At 46.5% G+C, this 19,392-nt stretch overlaps 2 protein-coding genes across 4 annotated transcripts; both read right to left on the bottom strand.

Moving 5' to 3' along the window:
* Positions 1-417: 417 nt before the first annotated feature.
* Positions 418-6,097, bottom strand: AOC2 (amine oxidase copper containing 2). 2 transcript variants are annotated; one of them, XM_070393097.1, is made up of 4 exons: positions 4,510-6,097; positions 2,265-2,550; positions 1,899-2,028; positions 418-1,570 (listed from the first exon to the last, which is right to left on the bottom strand). In XM_070393097.1, the coding sequence occupies exons 1-4, from the start codon at positions 6,095-6,097 to the stop codon at positions 1,304-1,306; spliced, it is 2,271 nt and encodes a 756-aa protein (XP_070249198.1). In that variant the 3' UTR covers positions 418-1,303. The 2 variants fall into 2 exon arrangements, with proteins under 2 accessions (XP_070249198.1, XP_070249199.1); XM_070393098.1 differs by having other exon boundaries at positions 2,346-2,550.
* A 1,690-nt stretch (positions 6,098-7,787) lies between these two features.
* Positions 7,788-14,609, bottom strand: PSME3 (proteasome activator subunit 3). 2 transcript variants are annotated; one of them, XM_070393473.1, is made up of 11 exons: positions 14,337-14,609; positions 13,645-13,677; positions 13,466-13,528; positions 13,154-13,258; positions 11,670-11,718; positions 11,028-11,140; positions 10,712-10,780; positions 10,504-10,571; positions 10,350-10,404; positions 10,136-10,222; positions 7,788-9,488 (listed from the first exon to the last, which is right to left on the bottom strand). In XM_070393473.1, exons 1-11 carry the CDS (start codon positions 14,376-14,378, stop codon positions 9,408-9,410), a joined length of 765 nt encoding a protein of 254 aa, XP_070249574.1. In that variant the 5' UTR covers positions 14,379-14,609; the 3' UTR covers positions 7,788-9,407. The 2 variants fall into 2 exon arrangements, with proteins under 2 accessions (XP_070249574.1, XP_070249575.1); XM_070393474.1 differs by lacking the exon at positions 14,337-14,609 and adding an exon at positions 13,779-13,868.
* Positions 14,610-19,392: the final 4,783 nt, after the last annotated feature.

Below are 19,392 nucleotides of genomic sequence, written 5' to 3'. Positions count from 1 at the left end.
ATAATGTAACTGACCAGCCTGAGCACAATAATGTACCACCATTAAGGAGTGGGGGTTTGCAACCCCACACACTCCTCAGCCCCGCTTCCTCCCCCCCTCCACCCCCACCTTTGAGGGCCAGATGTTCCCTTTCCTGTAACTTGGAACTATTATTCTCCTCCCAAGAAAATCCCCACCCCCAGCCCTTCAGCTTCCCAAGCAGCATTCCTTGGCCAGCACTGTCCCCCTTCTCCTCTCTCCTTCATTGCTAATTTTCTTGGACAGAATCCTTAATATTCTCTGGGGAATTCTAGTTACTTCAAAAGTCACATAGAAGAAATTCAAATATAAATCTTGTAATATTTTTTATAAATTGCACATAACATCTATTTTTTAAAATATATTTTTATTGATTTCAGAGAGGAAGGGAGAGGGAGAGAGAAATAGAAACATCAATGATGAGAGTGAATCATTGATTGGCTGCCTCCTGCATGCCCCACACCGAGGATTGAGCCTGCAACCCAAGCATGTGCTCTAACCCACAATTGAACCATGACCTCCCGGTTCATAGGCCGACGTTCAACCAATGAGCCATGCCGGCCGGCCGGGCCATACCATCTATTTTTACAAACTTCTATCTATTCTTCCATTTCAATGCACCTGATGAAAAAACATCTGGTATAATGGTCATCAAATGTGAACACTAGCTATTTTGGAGTGGTAGGATTTGTGGTGGTTTTGCCTGAATATTTTTTTAAAATATATTTTTATTTATTGGAGCTGCTGGTAGACCACAAGGCTCTGGGCCCTGCCCGCTGGACCATCTAGAAGATGTTCTTTCAAGGTCGCTACTATAAGAGTCTGGCTCAGCTGGAGAGTCTGCCCCAGGCTGATGGTCTCCTCCACCACTGCTGCCCACAGAAACATCAATGATGAGGAAGAATCATTGATCGGCCTCCTCCTGCACACCCCACTGGGGATCAAGCCGGCAACCTAGGCATGTGTCCTGACTAGAATCTAACCCTGACCTCCTGCCCTGACCTCCTGGTTCATAGTTCGACACTCAACCACTGAGCCAAGTTGGCCCGGCTTGCATGAATATTTTAATAATAATATCATTTGTATAAATTCATCATTTTAAAAAAGACACTGGAAATATGAATTAACTAAAAGGATACATGAAGGTTTAGTGTGGGAAGGGGCTGTTTCCTCTGAAACATTAAGAGGGTAGAAGTCAGGGGAGCAGGAATTGGGAACAGAGAGGAAGGTACACATGTCTTAGCACCCACCCACCCTACCTCTGTGTCCCACCACACCCTTGAGGTTAAAAGTCTTGATAAGAGAAAGGGGGCAAGTCTGGAACACAGGCTGCCAGGTCGGGGATGCAGGCCACAGGGTTGACATGGCAGAGCCCAGCATCCTGGCCCTTCTCAAAGTAGACACTGCCAGGGGAAAAGATGGAGGGGTCCTCATCAAAGAAGTTATAGGGTCGAAGCAAGAAGCCAACTCTGTTCCCCACAGTAACTGTGTTGGGGACATCCTCAGCATGGGGGATGTGTAGGAAGCTGGCTGTAACCCAGGCCACCAGGTCCTGCAGGAAGAGGGAGGAGCTGGAGGACTTTGGAGGTAAGACCCAGAGAACCACCCCGTAGCCACAATCCCCGCCCTCCAGCCTTATCCCTGCTTCCACCTCCTCCCAACCCCAGGTCCACAAAATGTGGTGATCTATGTAGGGTGGTCAATATCCCAGAGCTAATCTCACCCCAGGAGGGATGACCCATGTTGGTCATCAGAGAACTCCTTGACTCCTGAATCTGAGCCCTGGAAACACACCATCCCGCCAATCTAGGGCCAGGTGTTGGGCAGCCAACACACCAGACACAGAAGAGCCCCTCTCCTCTGTCTCTAGATCTACCAACCTCTCCTAAGAGAGTCTCATTGTTGATGAAATCAGCAAAGGCAATAGTGGGTGTCCAGATGTCATTCTGGTAATAGATGCTGCTGCTCTGTGACTCCTCCTCTTTCCTCCGGGTCACCGCGAGCTGGTATCTGACCATGAATGTCATAAGAAGGTGGAGTCAGACCATGTCAAAGACTTTCCTGTCCCAGAAATCTTTTGGATCAGATTCAGTCTGAGACCATCTCCCATCCCATATCTATTTGGATCTGAGAGGGGGTACAGGGGTGGATAGTAAGCCAAGAATAGTGAGTTGGGGTCTCCAAGAGCTGGGATGGGGAAGGGGACCAGTCCTTCCCTACCACCCAGTGCCCAGGGCCCTCCTCACCTCCCCCAGCTGAGGGCCTTCTCCATGTCACTCTCCAGGGGCATGTGTATGCCGAGGGGGCTGTGGATCTGGATTCGGTACCCACGCTGGTGACCCCAGGCATTAGTCTGGTTGCCAGCCAGGTAAATGTAGCGAGGAAGGGGATTTCCCAAGGAAAAGGCTGTCAGGTCCTCCCTTCCCAGGACCTGTCGAGTCAGCTGTGGACGCTGAAGTTGGTGCTCTGGACTCCAAGGGGCTGCCACAGGTTTAAACACCACGTCTTCAGCTACCACCCAGTTTTTCAGCCCTGCCAGGGTGAGGGGAGGGAGAGGAGTTCCATACCAGGTAAGACAGGCTCCTCATCGCCCCCACCATGAACACTGCACCGGCCTGACAAAGGGCAGAGGAACTCATCAGAGAGCCAGAAGCTCTAGATTTGGAAGCTAGCCCATCTTCTTCAACCCTGCCCTGTCCAGTACAGTTACTGCCAGTCACAAGTGGCTATTTGCATTTAAATTAAAAATTCAGTTCCTCAGTCACACTAGCCACATTTTAAGTGCTCAATAGCCACCTGTGGCTAGTGGCTAATGTATTGGACAATGCAGAGATAGAACATTTCCATTACTGCGGAAAGCTCTAGTAGCACTGGTCTACCCTTGGACAAATTATTTGCTGCTTTGATTCTCATTTTCCGAATCTCTACACTGGGCATAATTAAAGCTGTTCTATGGTTGAGCTCTGTAAATGGAAAAACACACGCAGGTGGCTAGTAACTATGAAAGGGACATTTGTCTTGGAGAAGCTGCCTGGAAAAACCCAATCCCCTTCCATGGTGCCCTGCACACCCCTCTCAGCTCTGAGAATTTGCTTTCTTTCTCTCGACAAGATGCGGACCACTTTCAGTGTTTTTCAGAAGTGAACAGATTTATGTCCTTAAATTGTCTGAGAACTCCTTGGAACTCTATTGCATTGATCACCTGAACTCATCACCTCACACACTCGGCACCTGATCACATACTTGGACTCAGTTACTTTAAACAGGACCTATATGAAGACGGCTGGCTCAGGGGGGCACTCTACTAAGGCTGGTGCCTCTGGTCGTCTTGTACACAGGGGGCCTGACACAGCCTCCAGCCCACAGCACCAACCTGGGCTGTACCCACTAGAGACCCAATAAATGTTACTTGATTTTACTTCCTGACAAGGCTCTTTGATACCAAAAATGCTGGCAAAACTTCAAATCAGAAAAGTCATATTCTAAATATGTCAAAGAATTGTTAATATGCCATTTCAACCATGCTATTTTCTTAATTCTTCCTCCCCTCTGCCTCCACATCACCCCCACAGCCCCCCCCCCCCCCCCCGACACACACACACAGTCTTTATACCCAGGAGAATAAGAAAATGTTTCACAAGAAATATCCTTAGTTATAGCACATTATACTTGGATAATCATTTTGTCTCATCTCCACCCACCCTCAACTTCCCTAACTGTAAAATGGAGAGGGTCTGGTGGATTTCTAATTTTCTTTCTGGGTCTAATTGTCTGATTTGATAAGTTGGTTATTATCTGTCCCCAACAAAACGTGTCAGGGGCAGCAAGTCCTCTTTGTGCTCTGAGCCCTACTTGAGAACTCCCTTGCAGCAAGCTTACTATGTGCTTGCCATGACACTGGAGAGCCCATTGTGATGACATGTGCTGACAGGAATGGGATGCCCCCCCCCCCCCAGGATGGGGCCACTATCCTGTATCCCCAGTTGTCTGAAATCCTGTGGAGCAACTCCAGCTAGTACCCGCCTTCTCGTGCCCCTGGACCACCTCTACTCTGAAAACCTCTTGAGATGGGCTGCTTCCTGCCTCTGCTCAGGTCCCTACTTTCCCCTCCACGGACTCAGAATGAGGAAGAACGCAGAGCCCCAACTCTGGTCCCATTCAGCCTTAGGGCAATTTACCACGCACACTGTCACTCAAGGTTAAGGTAGACAGGCACAGCCTTTACATTAAACTCATTTCACAATGGCAGCAAGTCAGAGGGGCTGGGTGACCGGAGCTTGGCGGAGGAACCCTCTCTCCCTTCTGCCACACTCGGTAAGCCCAGTATTTCAGACTGACTACAGCTGAATACCCTTAAATCAGTCTGTGCTCTGTTGCCACAATGAATGTGGAGCTGGAATGCTACTCCACTCCTCAGGCTTGATCTGGGGGTGGGGAGTCTGTTCCCTCTGCCCCACCCCAACTCTCAATCTTAATTCCCTGAGCACTCACCTGCTACATCCAGGTCCAGCTTGAAGTGGAAGGCATGCGTGTGCACCGTCCCCAGCACTCGTTCCCCCACACGGTTCCCAAAGAAGAGGCTTTCCTCTCCCCCACTCAGGAAAGCTGTGTTGACAAAGCCTGTGGCATGGACCCGCCCTTCAAGCGCCCCATTTGGGTAAAATACAAAGTCCCAAATGTAGTCATAGTTGCCTACAGTTGACACAGACCTGACTACAAGAGCTGAGCTGGCCAAACCACCGTAGAAATGACTCTGAATGTGATTATAGTGCCTCCGAAGGGGTAGTCCTTGGGCCTCCTCAAATATACACACAGCCCCTGGGAGCAGCTGGACGGTCCCTTTGTTCACTAATACATGGATGTCCACCATTGTAGATTGATAGGGGCAGTCCACGCCCCGCACCAAGCCCCGGCTGTTTCGGCCAAGTCCATAGCTGCTATCCAAGTATCGGGTCATCATTGTCTTGGGTGAATCAGCACCATAGATAGACACACACTCCTGGACACTGACTTCATAGGCCACTCGCTCACCCTGGAATCGAACGTCAAAAATCCTCATGCCACTAAATACCCCATGACCAAAAGTAAATGTCCAGAGGGAGGACATCACCAGGTTCCCTTGTACACTGAACTGGGATCCCTGGGGTGAGAACTGAAGAGGTGGAAGAGGACCTGGGGGGACCCGAGACCTCAGGGATGAAGCCCCATTTGGCAGGGGCAGAGGAACTCTAACCACTTCCAGCCGGCCAGCCTTAAACTCCCATTCCAACTGGCTCAAGTCTGCATAGTAGCGCCCAAGGTAGAAGACCTTCTGGACAGCCCAGCGGGTAGGGTCCAAGGCCCTGTGGTCCAGCAGTAGCTCCAGCCCCACTGGATGTAGGAAAAACCCAACACCTGAGATGTTATGGTGGAGGGCTATCCAGGTAGTACGGTCTCCTGAGCGCAAGCTATTAGGAGTGGCCTGCAGAGGTGCCAAGGTGGAGCCATTGTAGTTGAAGACCGAAGCAAGGAAGACTGGTGCCTTGGGTAGCTCCACCTCTTTCAAATGCTTCCATATCTGGGTAAACTCAGTTCCCAGCATGGGACGTCGGTGATAGGGCAGAGGGCCCCCATGACGCTCCACAGTCACATCCCGCATGTAGGAGGGGTGTGGCAGTGGTCCCACCACCAGCTCACTCACGTTGGGCTGGGGTTGTCCGCCAAAGAAGACGATGGCCAGTGCCTCACGAGCAGGCGGGGGGCTCCCCCTGTCCAGGTGTGCCAGGGCTGCAGCCTTGGGGGGCAGCTGCAGCTCCACGGAGAAGATGCAGTTGTCTGATGGGAGGGCCTGGGCTGCATCCACCAGGCCTGGCCCCAGCTGCTGGGTCAGAAAGCTCATCACAGCCATCAGCTCTTCTGGGCTCAGGTCTGCAAACAGCTGGCTCTGGCCAGGCTGTGTCCAGTGCTGGGCACTGTGGGATACAGAGGGGCAGCGGGAAGGCTGGCTGGAACCCCCCTGGCTGGAGAGCAAGACATAGGCCAGGGCAAAGATGGTAATAAGGGACAGTGCCAGGAACACGAGGACTACCTTGACATTCATGGTGAATGCTGCGAGTTGAAATGAGAGTCCTACCAGCTGCTTCTTCCAGTTACTGACATCAAATCAGGGTTTATATTCAGTAGGATGGATAGGAATGGAGAAAACTCCACCCTGTGGGTTGAACAGGAAATTTCTGACCTTGATTTATATAATTCTGTTCCAATTTTCTGTTCTGTGGTTTGGCCCAAAGCACTACTTCCATGTGCATGGCATCTCCCCTGCCCCTGAACTACTGGCAGCATGATTTCCATCATTTAGACCAGATTAGAGGGCATTTGAAGTACCGCTGAACTGCACCTTCCACTCAAAATGGGTCTGAGGAAGAATGCAAATCTCGGATGCCCAATCAAGTCCTGTGTGCTGAATGCAGGCACCAAAACTGTCTGTTTTCCACCCTCCTGGCAGGCAGTATCCCCCAATATTTCCAGGACCTACAACCTAGTTCAGCAGTAAGCACTGTGCTCAGCCAGTTGCCTAACGTCAAGCCCCTGATCTGTAGTCTCAGGCCTCTTCTACCTAGTTAGTGAGAAAGGAAGAATGAAGGCCTGAGCTTAGCAGTCAGATTCCCAGGTCCCTAAGCTGTGACCTCAGGGGAGGTACATATCATGAGTCTATGTCCTCACTTATAAATGGATAAAACTACCTTATAGATTCATGAAGATTAAATGTGATCATGCATATAAAGTGCTTAGCAGAGCTCAACACAGGATAGGCATTCAAAAACTGCCGAAACCGGTTTGGCTCAGTGGATAGAGCTTCGGCCTGCGGACTGAAGGGTCCCAGGTTCGATTCCGGTCAAGGGCATGTACCTGGGTTGCGGTCACATCCCCAGTAGGAGATGTGCAGGAGGCAGCTGATCGATGTTTCTCCCTCATCGATGTTTCTAACTCTCTATCTCTCTCCCTTCCTCTCTGTAAAAAATCAATAAAATATATTTAAAAAAAAAAAAAGAGTTCTCCTTCTTTGGGGAGATTACAAATAAATTATAAGTTTAAAAAAAAAAAAAAAAAAAAAAAAAAAAAAAAAAAAACTGTTACCTACTGATTATTTCTGAAACAGAAGAGAGCAGATGTTCCTCCATTGTTTAAGACCTTAAATCTCTTTTTGCAGAGACAATGAGGGAATCGTTGGATACCAGAAGGCTACTTTACAAGGTGGAAGTTGAGGAAACTTTATTTCAGAGGGAGGTAGAGTCCTAGACAGCCTTCCAAGTCATTTGAAAACCAAAACCAAGAGCCCCTGGCATCTCCTTAAGAAATTTAAGACATTATTCTGAGGGGAGAATTAGCATAAGGTAACGAGAATGACACGGTAGGGTGCGGTAGGGTGCGCCTCGAACCAGGTGATTCCCACGTGGAACTAGAGCAGCCTCTACTGGCAGTTCATGGGTATCACTGGGGAAGGAAGGATCTGGGATCTTGTTGAGGGCTGGGACAGAAGGCAGCTGAGATTTGGGAAGAGCTCTCTTTCACATAATTCAGGCTTAATACAAATGAAGGACCCACCTTTGCCTTTTGTAAGCAGAAACCTCAATCTTTCCATTATTCCAGAAAAAAAGAGGAAGCATAATTGGTATAAAAACACCCAATAGGATGGTTGGTGGTGTATGTGGGGGTGGGTATCCTGATGGGCACGCATATGAGTATGGGTATGTTCCTAGCCACCACAGCATCTCACCAAGGTCTGCAGCTTTAGAAAGAGGTCAAAGTACCTGTATTTTTAATAATTTCTTGACATGGTAAAAGAATTTTACATACGATCCAAGGGTGGTGGGGTGAGGAGAAGGGGCAGCAGAACAATCCAACAAACAAAAAGGGAAACAAAAATGCATGGTGGAAGGGATTTGAAGGGTGGGTAGGGGCATTGCCCAACTAAAATGCAATTGGTTTGTTACTGAGTACTATTCATGGGAAGACAGCATCCTGACTCCTTCTCTATACAGCATATTGGGAGTAAAAATGATGCATCCAGGTGGAAATATAATTAGGGGTTGGAAGACAGACAGGGGAAGAATAAGTCAGAAAAAGACACTGAGAGAGTCACTGGCTGGCTGGCTGCAAATACTGACTCTCCAATAGTGATAGAATAAAAAAGTGGGGGATATCTCTGGAAGATTCGAGAGATAGGGGGCAACTCTTCTATGGTTTTGACTTGCCCAGCAGATTTCCACATACACACGTGTACACGCCTGTGTTTGCATGCACACACATAGACACATAAGTGACTGCTTTCCCTGGAAGCACAATACTATAAATAAGAGAAATATTTTTCCCAAAGGAAAAGCCCAGGAGGAGCAGCAGCAGCTGGTCCTCACAGCTGAAGACACCCCCACCCCAAATGACAACTGGTCTGGAAAGAGGCAGTCAGGAGTCAGAAGACTGGCCTTTGCAATAATGCCCAAAAGGACCTGAGTCACAGAGAAAGGAGCTTTCCCCAATCCCTCTGCTTCTCGCCTCTTGGTTCTCCTCCAACTCAATAGCCTCTGGGTACCAAGAGGCTACAATATCAGGAGACGATGGGCCCCGGTGGATGATGACTGAGACAACTATCACCTCCTGACTTGTGTGTGTGTGTGTGTGTGTGGGTGGGTGGGTGTGTGTGTAACAGGGTTTTTTTGGGGGGGGCGAGGGGGAGTGTCAGGTAACAGAGTAGGAAGGCAGATGTGTGCATGTCTGTATGTGTGTGTCTATCATGCACATAACTGTATGTGAAAATTCTACTTATAAAAACATCTGAAGGACTTAGGGACTTAGCCAAAGTCTGTGGTGTTTCTTGCCATGTATGTAAATGGAAAACCTGAAGTCATCACCAGGACAACTGGGACAGGGAGGATCCAATATCCCACATTGGCAAGAGACATTACCCTTATATCAGAAGAGAGGAGCTAGTCTCCCTGACCCCAGATCTTAGAAAAAAACAAAAACCTAGCACTTGCCTTTTAGTTCCCTCAGCTCCTAATGAACTAATCATCAAAAGGAAAAAACAACACAAAGCCCAAGACAAAGAAGAGGGTGGTGAAAGAAAACACAAGTATTCTGGTGCCAATATCTTGTGCACACAAACCTGGAGTTCTCCAGAAATTAGAACAGCTCAGGTATTAGGGAAGGAAATAGAAGAGTTCCTGAGGCCTGAAAAAAGAGGTAAACACGTCACAGAACTACATGAGAGTTTCATTAGACTCTAACTAAAAACAGAGAGAGGTGTGATTACTATTTCCAGCCAGTTTCCCCATCACGATAGTCATGTAACAAACCAAGGCAATGTCGGTCTTGAGCCAGACTCACAGAGTCCCCTGGCCCTGGCCCTGGCCTCAGTACAGTGTCTCTGCATTGCTGCTCCGGGGCCGTTTGATCTTCTCAATATTTTTCAGGATCATGTCATGTAGGGTGACCTGGGAGAAGAGAGATCAGAGAATCACACATCTGCTCAACTCCTACCTCAAAAAGAAAAGATCCCTCCCAACCAATTACCCAAGTAATCATTTACATAATCCCATTCTCACTCATCTGAACCTGAAATCAAGGTGGTTGCTCTCCCTCTCTTATGCCCCCAAACTAGGTATACTGGGTATTTCCAAGTTCCCGACTGTCTAATAATAACTAACATCTGTTGAACACTTAAGAAGTGCACTGGTTCCTTTAATGTATTATCTCGCTAATTTTTTAAAACCATCTTTGTGCAGTAGATACTCTAAGTTTCATTTTAGAGATGAAGAAACCTTGAAGTCTGAGGTTAAACAACTCGCCCAAGGCCACACATTACCAGTAGAGTTGATTCCAAACCTAAGTCTGCCTGACTCTAACAACTTCATCTTCACCTCTATACTATATTGCACTCCCTCTCATCCAGGTGGGAAGACAGAAGATGCCCCGCTATATACTCTCAACTCCATAGTTCTCGACACTTGGTTGATAAGCAGAACTCTTTTTATTAACTTTACCTCCGTCCCCGATCTCGACTCACAGAGAGTGGCAAGAAATTTATCACCAGAACTAAGAAAAGCCAAGGCAACTGTTGGCAGGGATCGATGTTACTTACATATTGATTCCTTAGTTCTGATATGATGAGACGGAGGCTGATATATTCTTTCTCATCAATCTCTGTCACGGTTCGGCGATAGTCCTCCTGAAAGAAGGGGCAGAGGAAAGGCTCGTTCCCAAGGCTGAACTATCCACAGTCAGCTCTTCCCCAGCAACAGTCACTCCTCCCTACCCTACCACTTCCACCCTCAGGCCACCAAACCCTTACTTACCACATGGGGATATTTAGCTATTTTAGAAACCAATTTGGCTCTCGTAATATAATATCTGGAAGGAGAAAAAAGAAGAGGAAGCTGCAGGAGACCCTGGACAGTGCTTACCACCTCACCAGCCCCCAATTCCTGGGCCAAGCCCAAGCAGCCCTACCTAGAAATCTGGTCCAGATAAGATGCAGCTTCACTCTCAACAGTCCTTAGTTCTGCAACTGTCTCCTCCTGAAAACAAACAAACAAAAAACACGGTGAGTCAAAATCACTTCCACATCCCTCCACAGCAGACCAAAGATAAAGGCAAAGCAAACAAAGCAGGGGAGGTAAGAGTATCCCCCAAACCTTCCCTTCCAGTATGTAATTACCTGAATAGATACCCCAAAGTTGTTCCCATCTTCTATCCTAGGAATCAGGAGCTGTACCCACATTTTGACCTGCAGGGTAAAAAGACCAAAATATATATATGAGGACCAAGGCTTGAGGAACACGGCTTTTTCTATTGATGCCATGAAGTATACAATTCATGCTGCTGGTGCCAGATGCCAGGAGCACAGGAGCCAAGATACTTAGTCTGCCAATACCCATATCACCTCCATGCCTCCAGCCCCACCATCCATGATTTTTCATAGTTCAAGCCGGGCTGTTTGAAGTCAGCCCATAGGTCACTAGCCCCTGCCTCACCGTGTTGCATTTCTCAATCAGCAGCCGGATCTCAGGTTTCACTTTCTCAATAATGTCCACCAGCTGCTGGTTGCTTTTTAGCATCCCATTGGGCATCACAAACACCTTGGTTCCTGGCAAGGACATGAAGAAGGCCAAATGATTGGGGTGGGGGCCAGGACATAGCATCCTCCACCCTTCCCTCTTCTTCCCAGATTCATGAGATGCTATGACCTCTGCCTTTTATCTGTCACAACAAACAATGACACCACCAACAGAACCGAAGAGAATATATGGATTAACAAATGAGTGTCTAAATATGCCCAAAGTCTAAAGAATAAGGAAATTAAAATATGCTCTAAAGCCTGAATGTACCAACTATTATCAAAGAGGAAAAAAATAACATGGAACTGGGACTTCTGTGAAAAATCTGCAATAGGCAGTGACTCCCAAGTCCTTTCCTTTGGCCAGTTTACATTAAGTTAAGCCTCCCTTCTTACTGGAAAGTTAGGTTCAGGGTGCTAAATAATGACCACATTTGGAAGATTTGAGAATGCTAACTCTGGGAAATAAAATCAGATCCTGCTTCCAGGCCAGAACACTAGATCCATCTGCTTCTCAAGGCTGTAAGCCGGAGGGTAGATGGGGTGGGGTGGCTCTTACCTTGAAAGGCCTCTTCACACTCATCCAACCTTCGCTTTTTGTAAGTGGGCTAAGGAAACAGACAGAAATTAGCCTGCTCTCAACATTCCCATCCCTATCACAAGTTATACTTTAAACAAGTTTAATCCCTTCATTGACACCATAGATTATCCTATATAATAAAAAGGCTAATATGCAAATCGACCAAACTGCAGAAAAACCGGTCACTATGACGTGCACTGACCACCAGGGGGAAAACGCTCAACGCAGGAGCTGCTCCCTGGTGGTCAGTGTGCTCCCACAAGGGGAGTGCCGCTCAGACAAAAGCTGGGCTCAAGGCTGGTGATCGCAGCGCTAAGGATACCCGACTGACGGCTTAGGCCCGCTACCTGCAAGGCCATCCCCAGAGGGCTCACGGACTGCGAGAGGGTGCACCGGGCCTCTAGTCTTATTATTTTGTGCAAGTTACTAAGTACATACAAGGCTTTAAGAAAAGGTTCTTGCTAGAAAGCAAGTTACATTTTGGTTGTAAGACCAACCTTTCAAGATATACAACACATTAAGCAACTAGAGAGGGATAGCCAGCGATTTTCAATCCTTTCCATCTCATGGCACACAAAAATTAATTACTAAAAGTCTGTGGCACACCAAAAATATATTTTTTGCCTATCTGACCAAAACAAGGCATAATTTTGATTCATTCACACTGGATGCCATTGTTGTGTTGGCTGTGTCATTTTTTTTATTTGACAATCTCAGGGGAAAGAGGCCAGTGCCCCTGACTAAATAGTCAGGAACTGCATGTTTCAAAAATTCTTACAGTACATCAGTTGAAACTGGCTGCTATAAACAATAGGAAAAAAGAACCTTTCAATATAGGGTAATTAAGGGAATATACATAAATCTGCTGGTTCCACAAAGAAACACAATATTTAATCAACAAACACATATTTAGCACCTGTTACGTACCAGAAACAATGTTAGGTGCTGGGAATACAAAGATGACTAAGACAGTTTCTGCTTTCCAGAACCAACAAGTTCTAACAAGGAGACAATAATGTAGACAAAAAACAATGCAGTGTCATCAGTGCTTCAGAATGTGAACATTAATTGATAAGGACTAGGTAACGAAGATGCACAGCAAAGACAGGGGCTGCAGTTACATATCAAGAAGAACTACTCATTCAATAACAAGACTCAAGACACTGAAACATGGAACAGATAAGAAAGTCTTGCTGAGAGCCATGGAAACAGACCAAGATAACCTAAGGGAGCCTGTAGCTATTAAAATTCACTCTCAGAGTAGCATTGGCAAATTCACCTCATGCTATAAATGAAAATCAGGATCTACAGGGGGGTGGTGTACTGGAGTCATCATATCTGTAAGAATCCTCATTCCCAGAACCAAATCCTACTGTCTCCTTTGTACATATTCAAACTGACCAGGGAAGAGAGGACAGAGAACCTATTGCTACAGAAGACAAAGATAAATATAGGACACTTACACCATCCAGTCCGTCGTGGCTATTGGTGAGAAGAATGGGGTCAGGGACAGGGAGATTCATGTCTGAGTGGATCTGAGTTAGGTCATGAATGTTTAGGATTGGTTCCTGAAAAAGAGATGCCCCCACCCCCCAAACATTAGTCTTTTCAAGATGAACAAGTAAATATTTCACGTGAAGGGCAAGATATGAGAGTGCTTTACAGTACCGAACAAAATGGAACCAACACATGATTTGTCCCATTTGACAGAAAGATCAGGGCCCCCCTCAAAAAAAAAAAAAAAATTGGGAAAGCTGAGGAAAAGGGTCTCTCACCTTCAAAAAACTATCAAGTTCTAACAACTTCTTTGGGAAAAAATTTGCCACCAAGTCTTCTGCCTAAAGATGAGAAGAAATGCATTAAAATTGTGGGCCGGTCTCTCTCAGCAGTTATCTCCCCTTTGGGAAACTCCCGATTATTAACCAACACTCGTTTTGCTATTTATTTCACTCACCTCACTTGTGATCCGCTCCCTGAAAGAATCAACCTAAAATTAACAAAGAGCGATTCAGTAAGAGCAAGTCAGTACCTGGCAACAGAGGTTAAGGGCAGGACAGGGAACCCCAAAGCTAGCTGTCTCTCCCGCACCTTGTAATGGTAGTGAGAAGCGGAGAGGCCCCCGGACTGCAAGTACTTTATTTTTTTGAGGACCCATTTCTCCATCTCAGGAGAGGGAAGCGGGGCTGGAGGGCGGCCCCCACCGTCTTCCCTCTCTCCCTCCCTGTGTGTGAGGCGGTCTGAGTGTGTGAGCAGACGAAAAGCCGGTAGATGGGGGAGGTGTGAGCTCACAAACGTGCCCGCCGACTCCCTTCCAGACCTGACCTAAGATGCGAGGCAGGCCTGACTCCAAGGACAGCGGCAGCGTCCGGAGGCGGGGCTGGGGAACTTCCAGCTGTCACTAGCCTCAAGCACTGAATCCACCACGTGTCCGCGGGGCTCTCCATCGCCAGACAAGGGGCAGAAAGCCATCCTATATGATCCTCTCCCCGGATGCGGTCTCCGGGAGGAGGGGGGGCTGGGCTGAGCTGAGCGGAAGCTCAGAGCTGGTGTCCCCAGGGAGACAAAGACGCCATGGGGAGTAGGGAGCCGGTCAGAGTGCTCCGAGATCGAAGCGAGGGGTAAGGAAGCCCGGGCCGGTGTCGCTACCTTGAGCTTCACTTCCTGATCCACCTTCAGCAACGAGGCCATGGCCGGACAGGGCCGTGTTCGCTCCGCTGGAGACCGGAGGCGCTGTGGGCTCCGGGGAGGGGGTCAGAGGGACGGGAGTTATTTCGGCGGCTCTCGGGACGCGGCTGCCCTCGCTGGCTCACGGACTGCTCACTTGCTCGCTCGCTCCCTCCCTCTGTGCCGCCTGTCCGCCCGCCCGCCTGCTGCCTGCTGCTGGATGCCTGCTTGCACTATCGCTTGCCCTCCCGGCTTTCGCCGCTCACGCCGGAAGTTGCGTCACAGCCAGGCGCCGGGACTCCGGCGTGGATGCGCACGTGCTTTGCGCAGCCGCACTGAGGTTTGGCTGTGGCCGCTCCTTCCAGGTTCGTAGCTCCCGGGTGCCAGTGCCGGGTAAGAGGAAAGTTCGAGGGAGGGTGGCGGAGGCTGGCTTACTGAGGACGGAGTCCCGGAGAGACTCGGGAGCTGTGTGACTCTCTGCTGGCTCGGCACTAGCCTTCGCCGAAGGAACCTAACGAGCTCTGCAGTTTGGAGGACCGGACCGACGGCGGCGGCGCGCCCCTGTGACGTCAGACCGAGGAAGCTGGCGGTCCTGGCTGTGAGTTCAGGGATCTGGGCTACGATTCCTGCTGCCTCCTCCCGTTGGCCGCGGAAGCTCTAGTGCTGTGCTCGAGCCAAAGAGAGGACAAGGTGTGTTGTACCAGGTTCCCCACCGTTCTCCATCACTTACTCATACACTTTCAGACATTGGAGATCCGCTGCCTGATGGGCAGAGTGACCCCCAGAGTGGGGTCGGCTACACAGTAAATCCTGGAACAGAACCCAGGTCTCCTGACTTCTAGGACAATGCTGTATCCATTTTGCTAATGGGAGGCAAATATCATGCCTCCTCTCACCCTCTTCTTTTTATTTTTTTCAGTTTGTCTGTTAACACTGGTTATTTCGCTAAATAAAATGAGTCAGGACACTGGGCTAGGCTCTGGGACAACACTGCCTCAGAGCCTAGAAATATAGTATGAGTCACTTAATGTAAGTTAAAATCTTCTAGTAGCCACATTAAAAAGTAAAACGGGTGAAGTTAATTTTAATTATATATTTAACCTAGTTTCGCCAAATATTTAAACACGTAATCAATCTTAAAAAATATTGAGATCATATACGTTCTTTTCTCATACCAAGTCTTCAAAATCCAGTATGAGTTTTACACTCACTGCACATCTCAATTCAGAGGAGCCACATTTGCAGTACTGAATAGCCACATGTGACTAGTGGCTCCTGTATTGAACAGCACAGCTCTGGGATATCAAAGGTAAACAAAACTCAAATTCTCTGGTCTCATGGGGATAATACTGGGGAAAGATACCAGAAAGTAAACTGAAAAAATGATAAAATTTAGCCCTAACCGGTTTGGCTCAGTGGATAGAGCGTCAGCCTGCGGACTGAAAGGTCCCAGGTTCCATTCCGGCCAAGGGCATGTACCTTGGTTGCGGGCACATCCCCAGTGAGGTGTGTGCAGGAGGCAGCTGATCGATGTTTCTAACGCTCTATCCCTCTCCCTTCCTCTCTGTGAAAAATCAATAAAATATATTTTTTTTGTAAATGACAAAATTTAATAAATGTTAGGAAACAAATGACTGATAAAGAGAATAGTGTGGGTTTTATTGAAGACATTGAAAGACTAGCGAGCTGGGAGTGGGGTGGGGAGGATTGTTAGGAAACAAGTTGGATTAAGTGCAAAGGCAGGTCATCTGATTTATATTTTGGGGTCACTGCTACTGCTAAACATTTATCCTGATCAGTCCTCTGTGCTGAGTGCAAGGGAAATGGGAATATGCAGTTAAATGAAGTGCAACTGACTATGGCCTTTGGAATCAGGGAGAGACCTGGTTTTAAATCCCACCTCAACTCTTTACCAACTGTGCTGTCTTGATAAAATTACTGAAATGCTGAGTCTCAATTCCCTCATCTGTCAAGTTTTATTTTAATCACTATTAACAAATATATATAATTTTGTAGGGTTCTGAGTATTGAAAGTCATATATATTTCAAAGAACTAGCACAGTACCTGGACACAAGGCAGACACTACATACATAGTAGCTATTGTCAAATAAGCTACCTGTTAATGCTTAGCAAGAAAGGGTTATTCTTTAAACTATGTAATTATCATCTCTGCTTTCAGACTCAAAAAAAGTCCTTTTCCATTATTCAAGACTACATATAACATAGCCCGTACTACCCTTCTTGCTCATTAACATCTCTTTCCCCCTTTTTCTTCTGTTTTTTTTTTAATCCTCTCCCGAGGTATTGTTTACTGGTTTTCTAGAGACGGGAAGCGGGGGAGGGAACATCCATTTGTGAGAGAAACATGGATCGGTTGCCTCCTATATGCACACCCACCGAGGATTGAACCCACAACCTAGGTATGTGCCCTGTCAGGGAATCAAACCAGCAGCCTCTCTGTTCACTGGATGACACCCCAACCAACTGTCATCCCTCTGTTTATGACTATCTTTGTGTCTAAATTGCCTTTTTAAAAATTGATTTTTAGAGAGAGAGAGAATATCTATTTTTTGTTCCACTTATTTTTTTTTTTTTTTTAATATATTTTATTGATTCTTTACAGAGAGGAAGGGAGAGGGACAGAGAGTTAGAAACATCGATGAGAGAGAAACATCGATCAGCTGCCTCCTGCACATCTCCCCCTGGGGATATGCCCGCAACCAAGGTACATGCCCCTGACCGGAATCGAACCCGGGACCCTTCAGTCCACAGGCCGACGCTCTATCCACTGAGCCAAACCGGTTTTGGCATTGTTCCACTTATTAATGCATTCATTGGTTGATTCTTGTTTATGCCCTGACCAAGAATCAAACCAGTGACCTCTTGGTGCATGGAACGTCACTCAACCAATTGAGCCATACCGGCCAGGGCCAAATTACCCCTTTTTATAAGAACATCAGTCATATTGGGTTAGAGCCCACCCTAAGGACTTCATTAACTTGATCATCTTCAAAGACACTATTTCCAAATAAGGTCACATCACAGGTGCTGGGATTAGGACTTCAACATCTTTTGGGGGTACAAAAGTCAACCTACAACATCTACCATTATCTGAAATCATTCATTTGTTTACATTTCTCAAATTCTCTCCTCTAGAATATAAGCTCTGAGAACAGTTCACCAATGTATCCTCCCAGACCTAGAAGAGTGATTGGTACATAGTAGGTCCTCAATAAATACTTGTTGAATTGATGACTTGGGGTATGTTGAGTATTCACAATTCCTTGAGCACTATAAATACTGACTGTCATATATTCTCCAAGCAGCAGGGCACACAGAGAGTTTACTATGTGCCAGGTCTTGCTCTTTGTACCTCATATTAGATCATTTAATCATCACACTACCCTATGTGACATACACTATTATGCTCTCTTCAGAAACAAGAAAACAAGGCACAGAGTAGTTGAATAACTTGCTCAAGGTCAGTGTTGGTGAGTGATGAAGATAGGTTTGAACTCAGTCTAGACTTTCAACCTCAACTGTAATCTCTATGCACTCTTCCCCTCGAAGCCCGTGACATCTCTCTGCCTTTCTGAGACGGCATTAGTGGCAGCCAAGCAGGAAGAAATGTAGGCTGTGAACCCACCACGGCAGGCCTCTCCTGGAGGGAGTCTCAAACTGAAAGATCCAAGAGGAAGAAGGGTTGTAAAGATTATCTAATTAGCAATACCAGGAGGAAATAAATCTAGTTCCTATATTACGTCTAATTATAGGAGGGTCACCTACATTCAAAATAATAAGAAAGTCATTTCTAGAAGTGAGAACGACTTTCTAAGAAATAGAAGTCACCAATGCCCTGGCTGGTTTGGCTCAGTAGATAGAGCCTTGGCCTGTGGACAGAAGGGTCCTAGGTTTGATTCCGGTCAAGATTCACATGCCTGGGTTGCGGGCTCAATCCCCAGTTAAGGGCGTGCAGGAGGCAGCTGATCAATGATTCTCTATCATCATGGATGTTTCTCTCTCTCTCTCCCTCTCCCTTCCTCTCTGAAATCAATAAAAATATATTTTAAGAAAAGAAATATAAGTCACCAAGAAAACGAAAAGGCAGATTTGACCTCATAAGAATTTAAAACTCGCACATCTGGGAAATACCTTAATAGACCAGTTATGCAAATCAATGAAAATTATTAAGCAAAATATTACCTAATAGATAAATGGGCAAAGGATGCAAACAGAAAATTCACAAAAGGAGAACACCAACCCAATCTATACCAGATATGCCAATGAAAATAACAGGGACATGCCTTCCCCCCGCCCCCTCATTCCTCAAATATATGATACCTAATACTGGCCAAGGCATCATGAAAGGGGCTCTCATACATTACTAGAGGCAGAATATGATTATGTGCAACTGCTCTGGAAAACAATTGCTAATGTTAATCAAGAGACATGAGAAAGCCATACTCTTTTCATCATTAATTCCAATAGTGAGGCTTTATCATAAGAAAGCAGTCAGCTCTTCATTGCAACATTACTGTAATTACCAAAACTGGAAGCAATGGGAGTTTCCAGCAACAAAGAAATACATTGTTAGTGCACTTGATGTGCTGTGATGCAGCAATGACAATTACCTAAACTGTAAGCAACATGGAAAATTATTCAGTAAGTACTGTTAAATTTTAAAAGAAGGATACAAAAATTGCATATAAATTATAAATACAAATACAATCGTGTTAAAATACATAGGAAAAACATTTTAATGGAAAACAAAAGTTATAGTGTGGTGAGATTATGGGTAATTTCATGACATTATTCCCCTAACTTCCTGTATTGTCAATACAATAAAATTATTAATTAGAGAAAGTTGAGCACTTCAGATATTGAAACATATAAAGATGTTATAAAATATAAAACTAAAACATTTTTATCTTGACTCACTACTCTGGTTTACCAGGACAGTGAGGCCTGGGGCACCCACTACCAACAAATCCCTAAAGAAGGCTGGCAGGAAGCAGAATCAATGATTTGATTTCTGTT

The sequence above is a fragment of the Myotis yumanensis genome, unplaced genomic scaffold (assembly GCF_028538775.1).
Source record: "Myotis yumanensis isolate MYYU_CA2020_CCGP unplaced genomic scaffold, mMyoYum1.0.hap1 SCAF_16, whole genome shotgun sequence".
NCBI classification, from domain to species: domain Eukaryota; kingdom Metazoa; phylum Chordata; class Mammalia; order Chiroptera; family Vespertilionidae; genus Myotis; species Myotis yumanensis.
The sequence above is the reverse complement of the archived record's forward strand: the minus strand, read 5'-3'. Positions and strand labels throughout refer to the sequence as shown.

Excerpts from the sequence above, each read along its gene's own strand:
- AOC2 (XM_070393097.1), bottom strand. The coding sequence starts at position 6,097 with ATGAATGTCAAGGTAGTCCTCGTGTTCCTGGCACTGTCCCTTATTACC. Across the intron at positions 2,551-4,509 it reads GCTGGACCTGGATGTAGCAG|GGCTGAAAAACTGGGTGGTA; the intron begins GTGAGTGCTCAG and ends TCACCCTGGCAG. Across the intron at positions 2,029-2,264 it reads AAGGCCCTCAGCTGGGGGAG|ATACCAGCTCGCGGTGACCC; the intron begins GTGAGGAGGGCC and ends ATTCATGGTCAG.
- PSME3 (XM_070393474.1), bottom strand. The coding sequence starts at position 13,853 with ATGGAGAAATGGGTCCTCAAAAAAATAAAGTACTTGCAGTCCGGGGGC. Across the intron at positions 10,781-11,027 it reads TGATTGAGAAATGCAACACG|GTCAAAATGTGGGTACAGCT; the intron begins GTGAGGCAGGGG and ends TTTACCCTGCAG. Across the intron at positions 10,405-10,503 it reads TATCTGGACCAGATTTCTAG|ATATTATATTACGAGAGCCA; the intron begins GTAGGGCTGCTT and ends TTCTCCTTCCAG.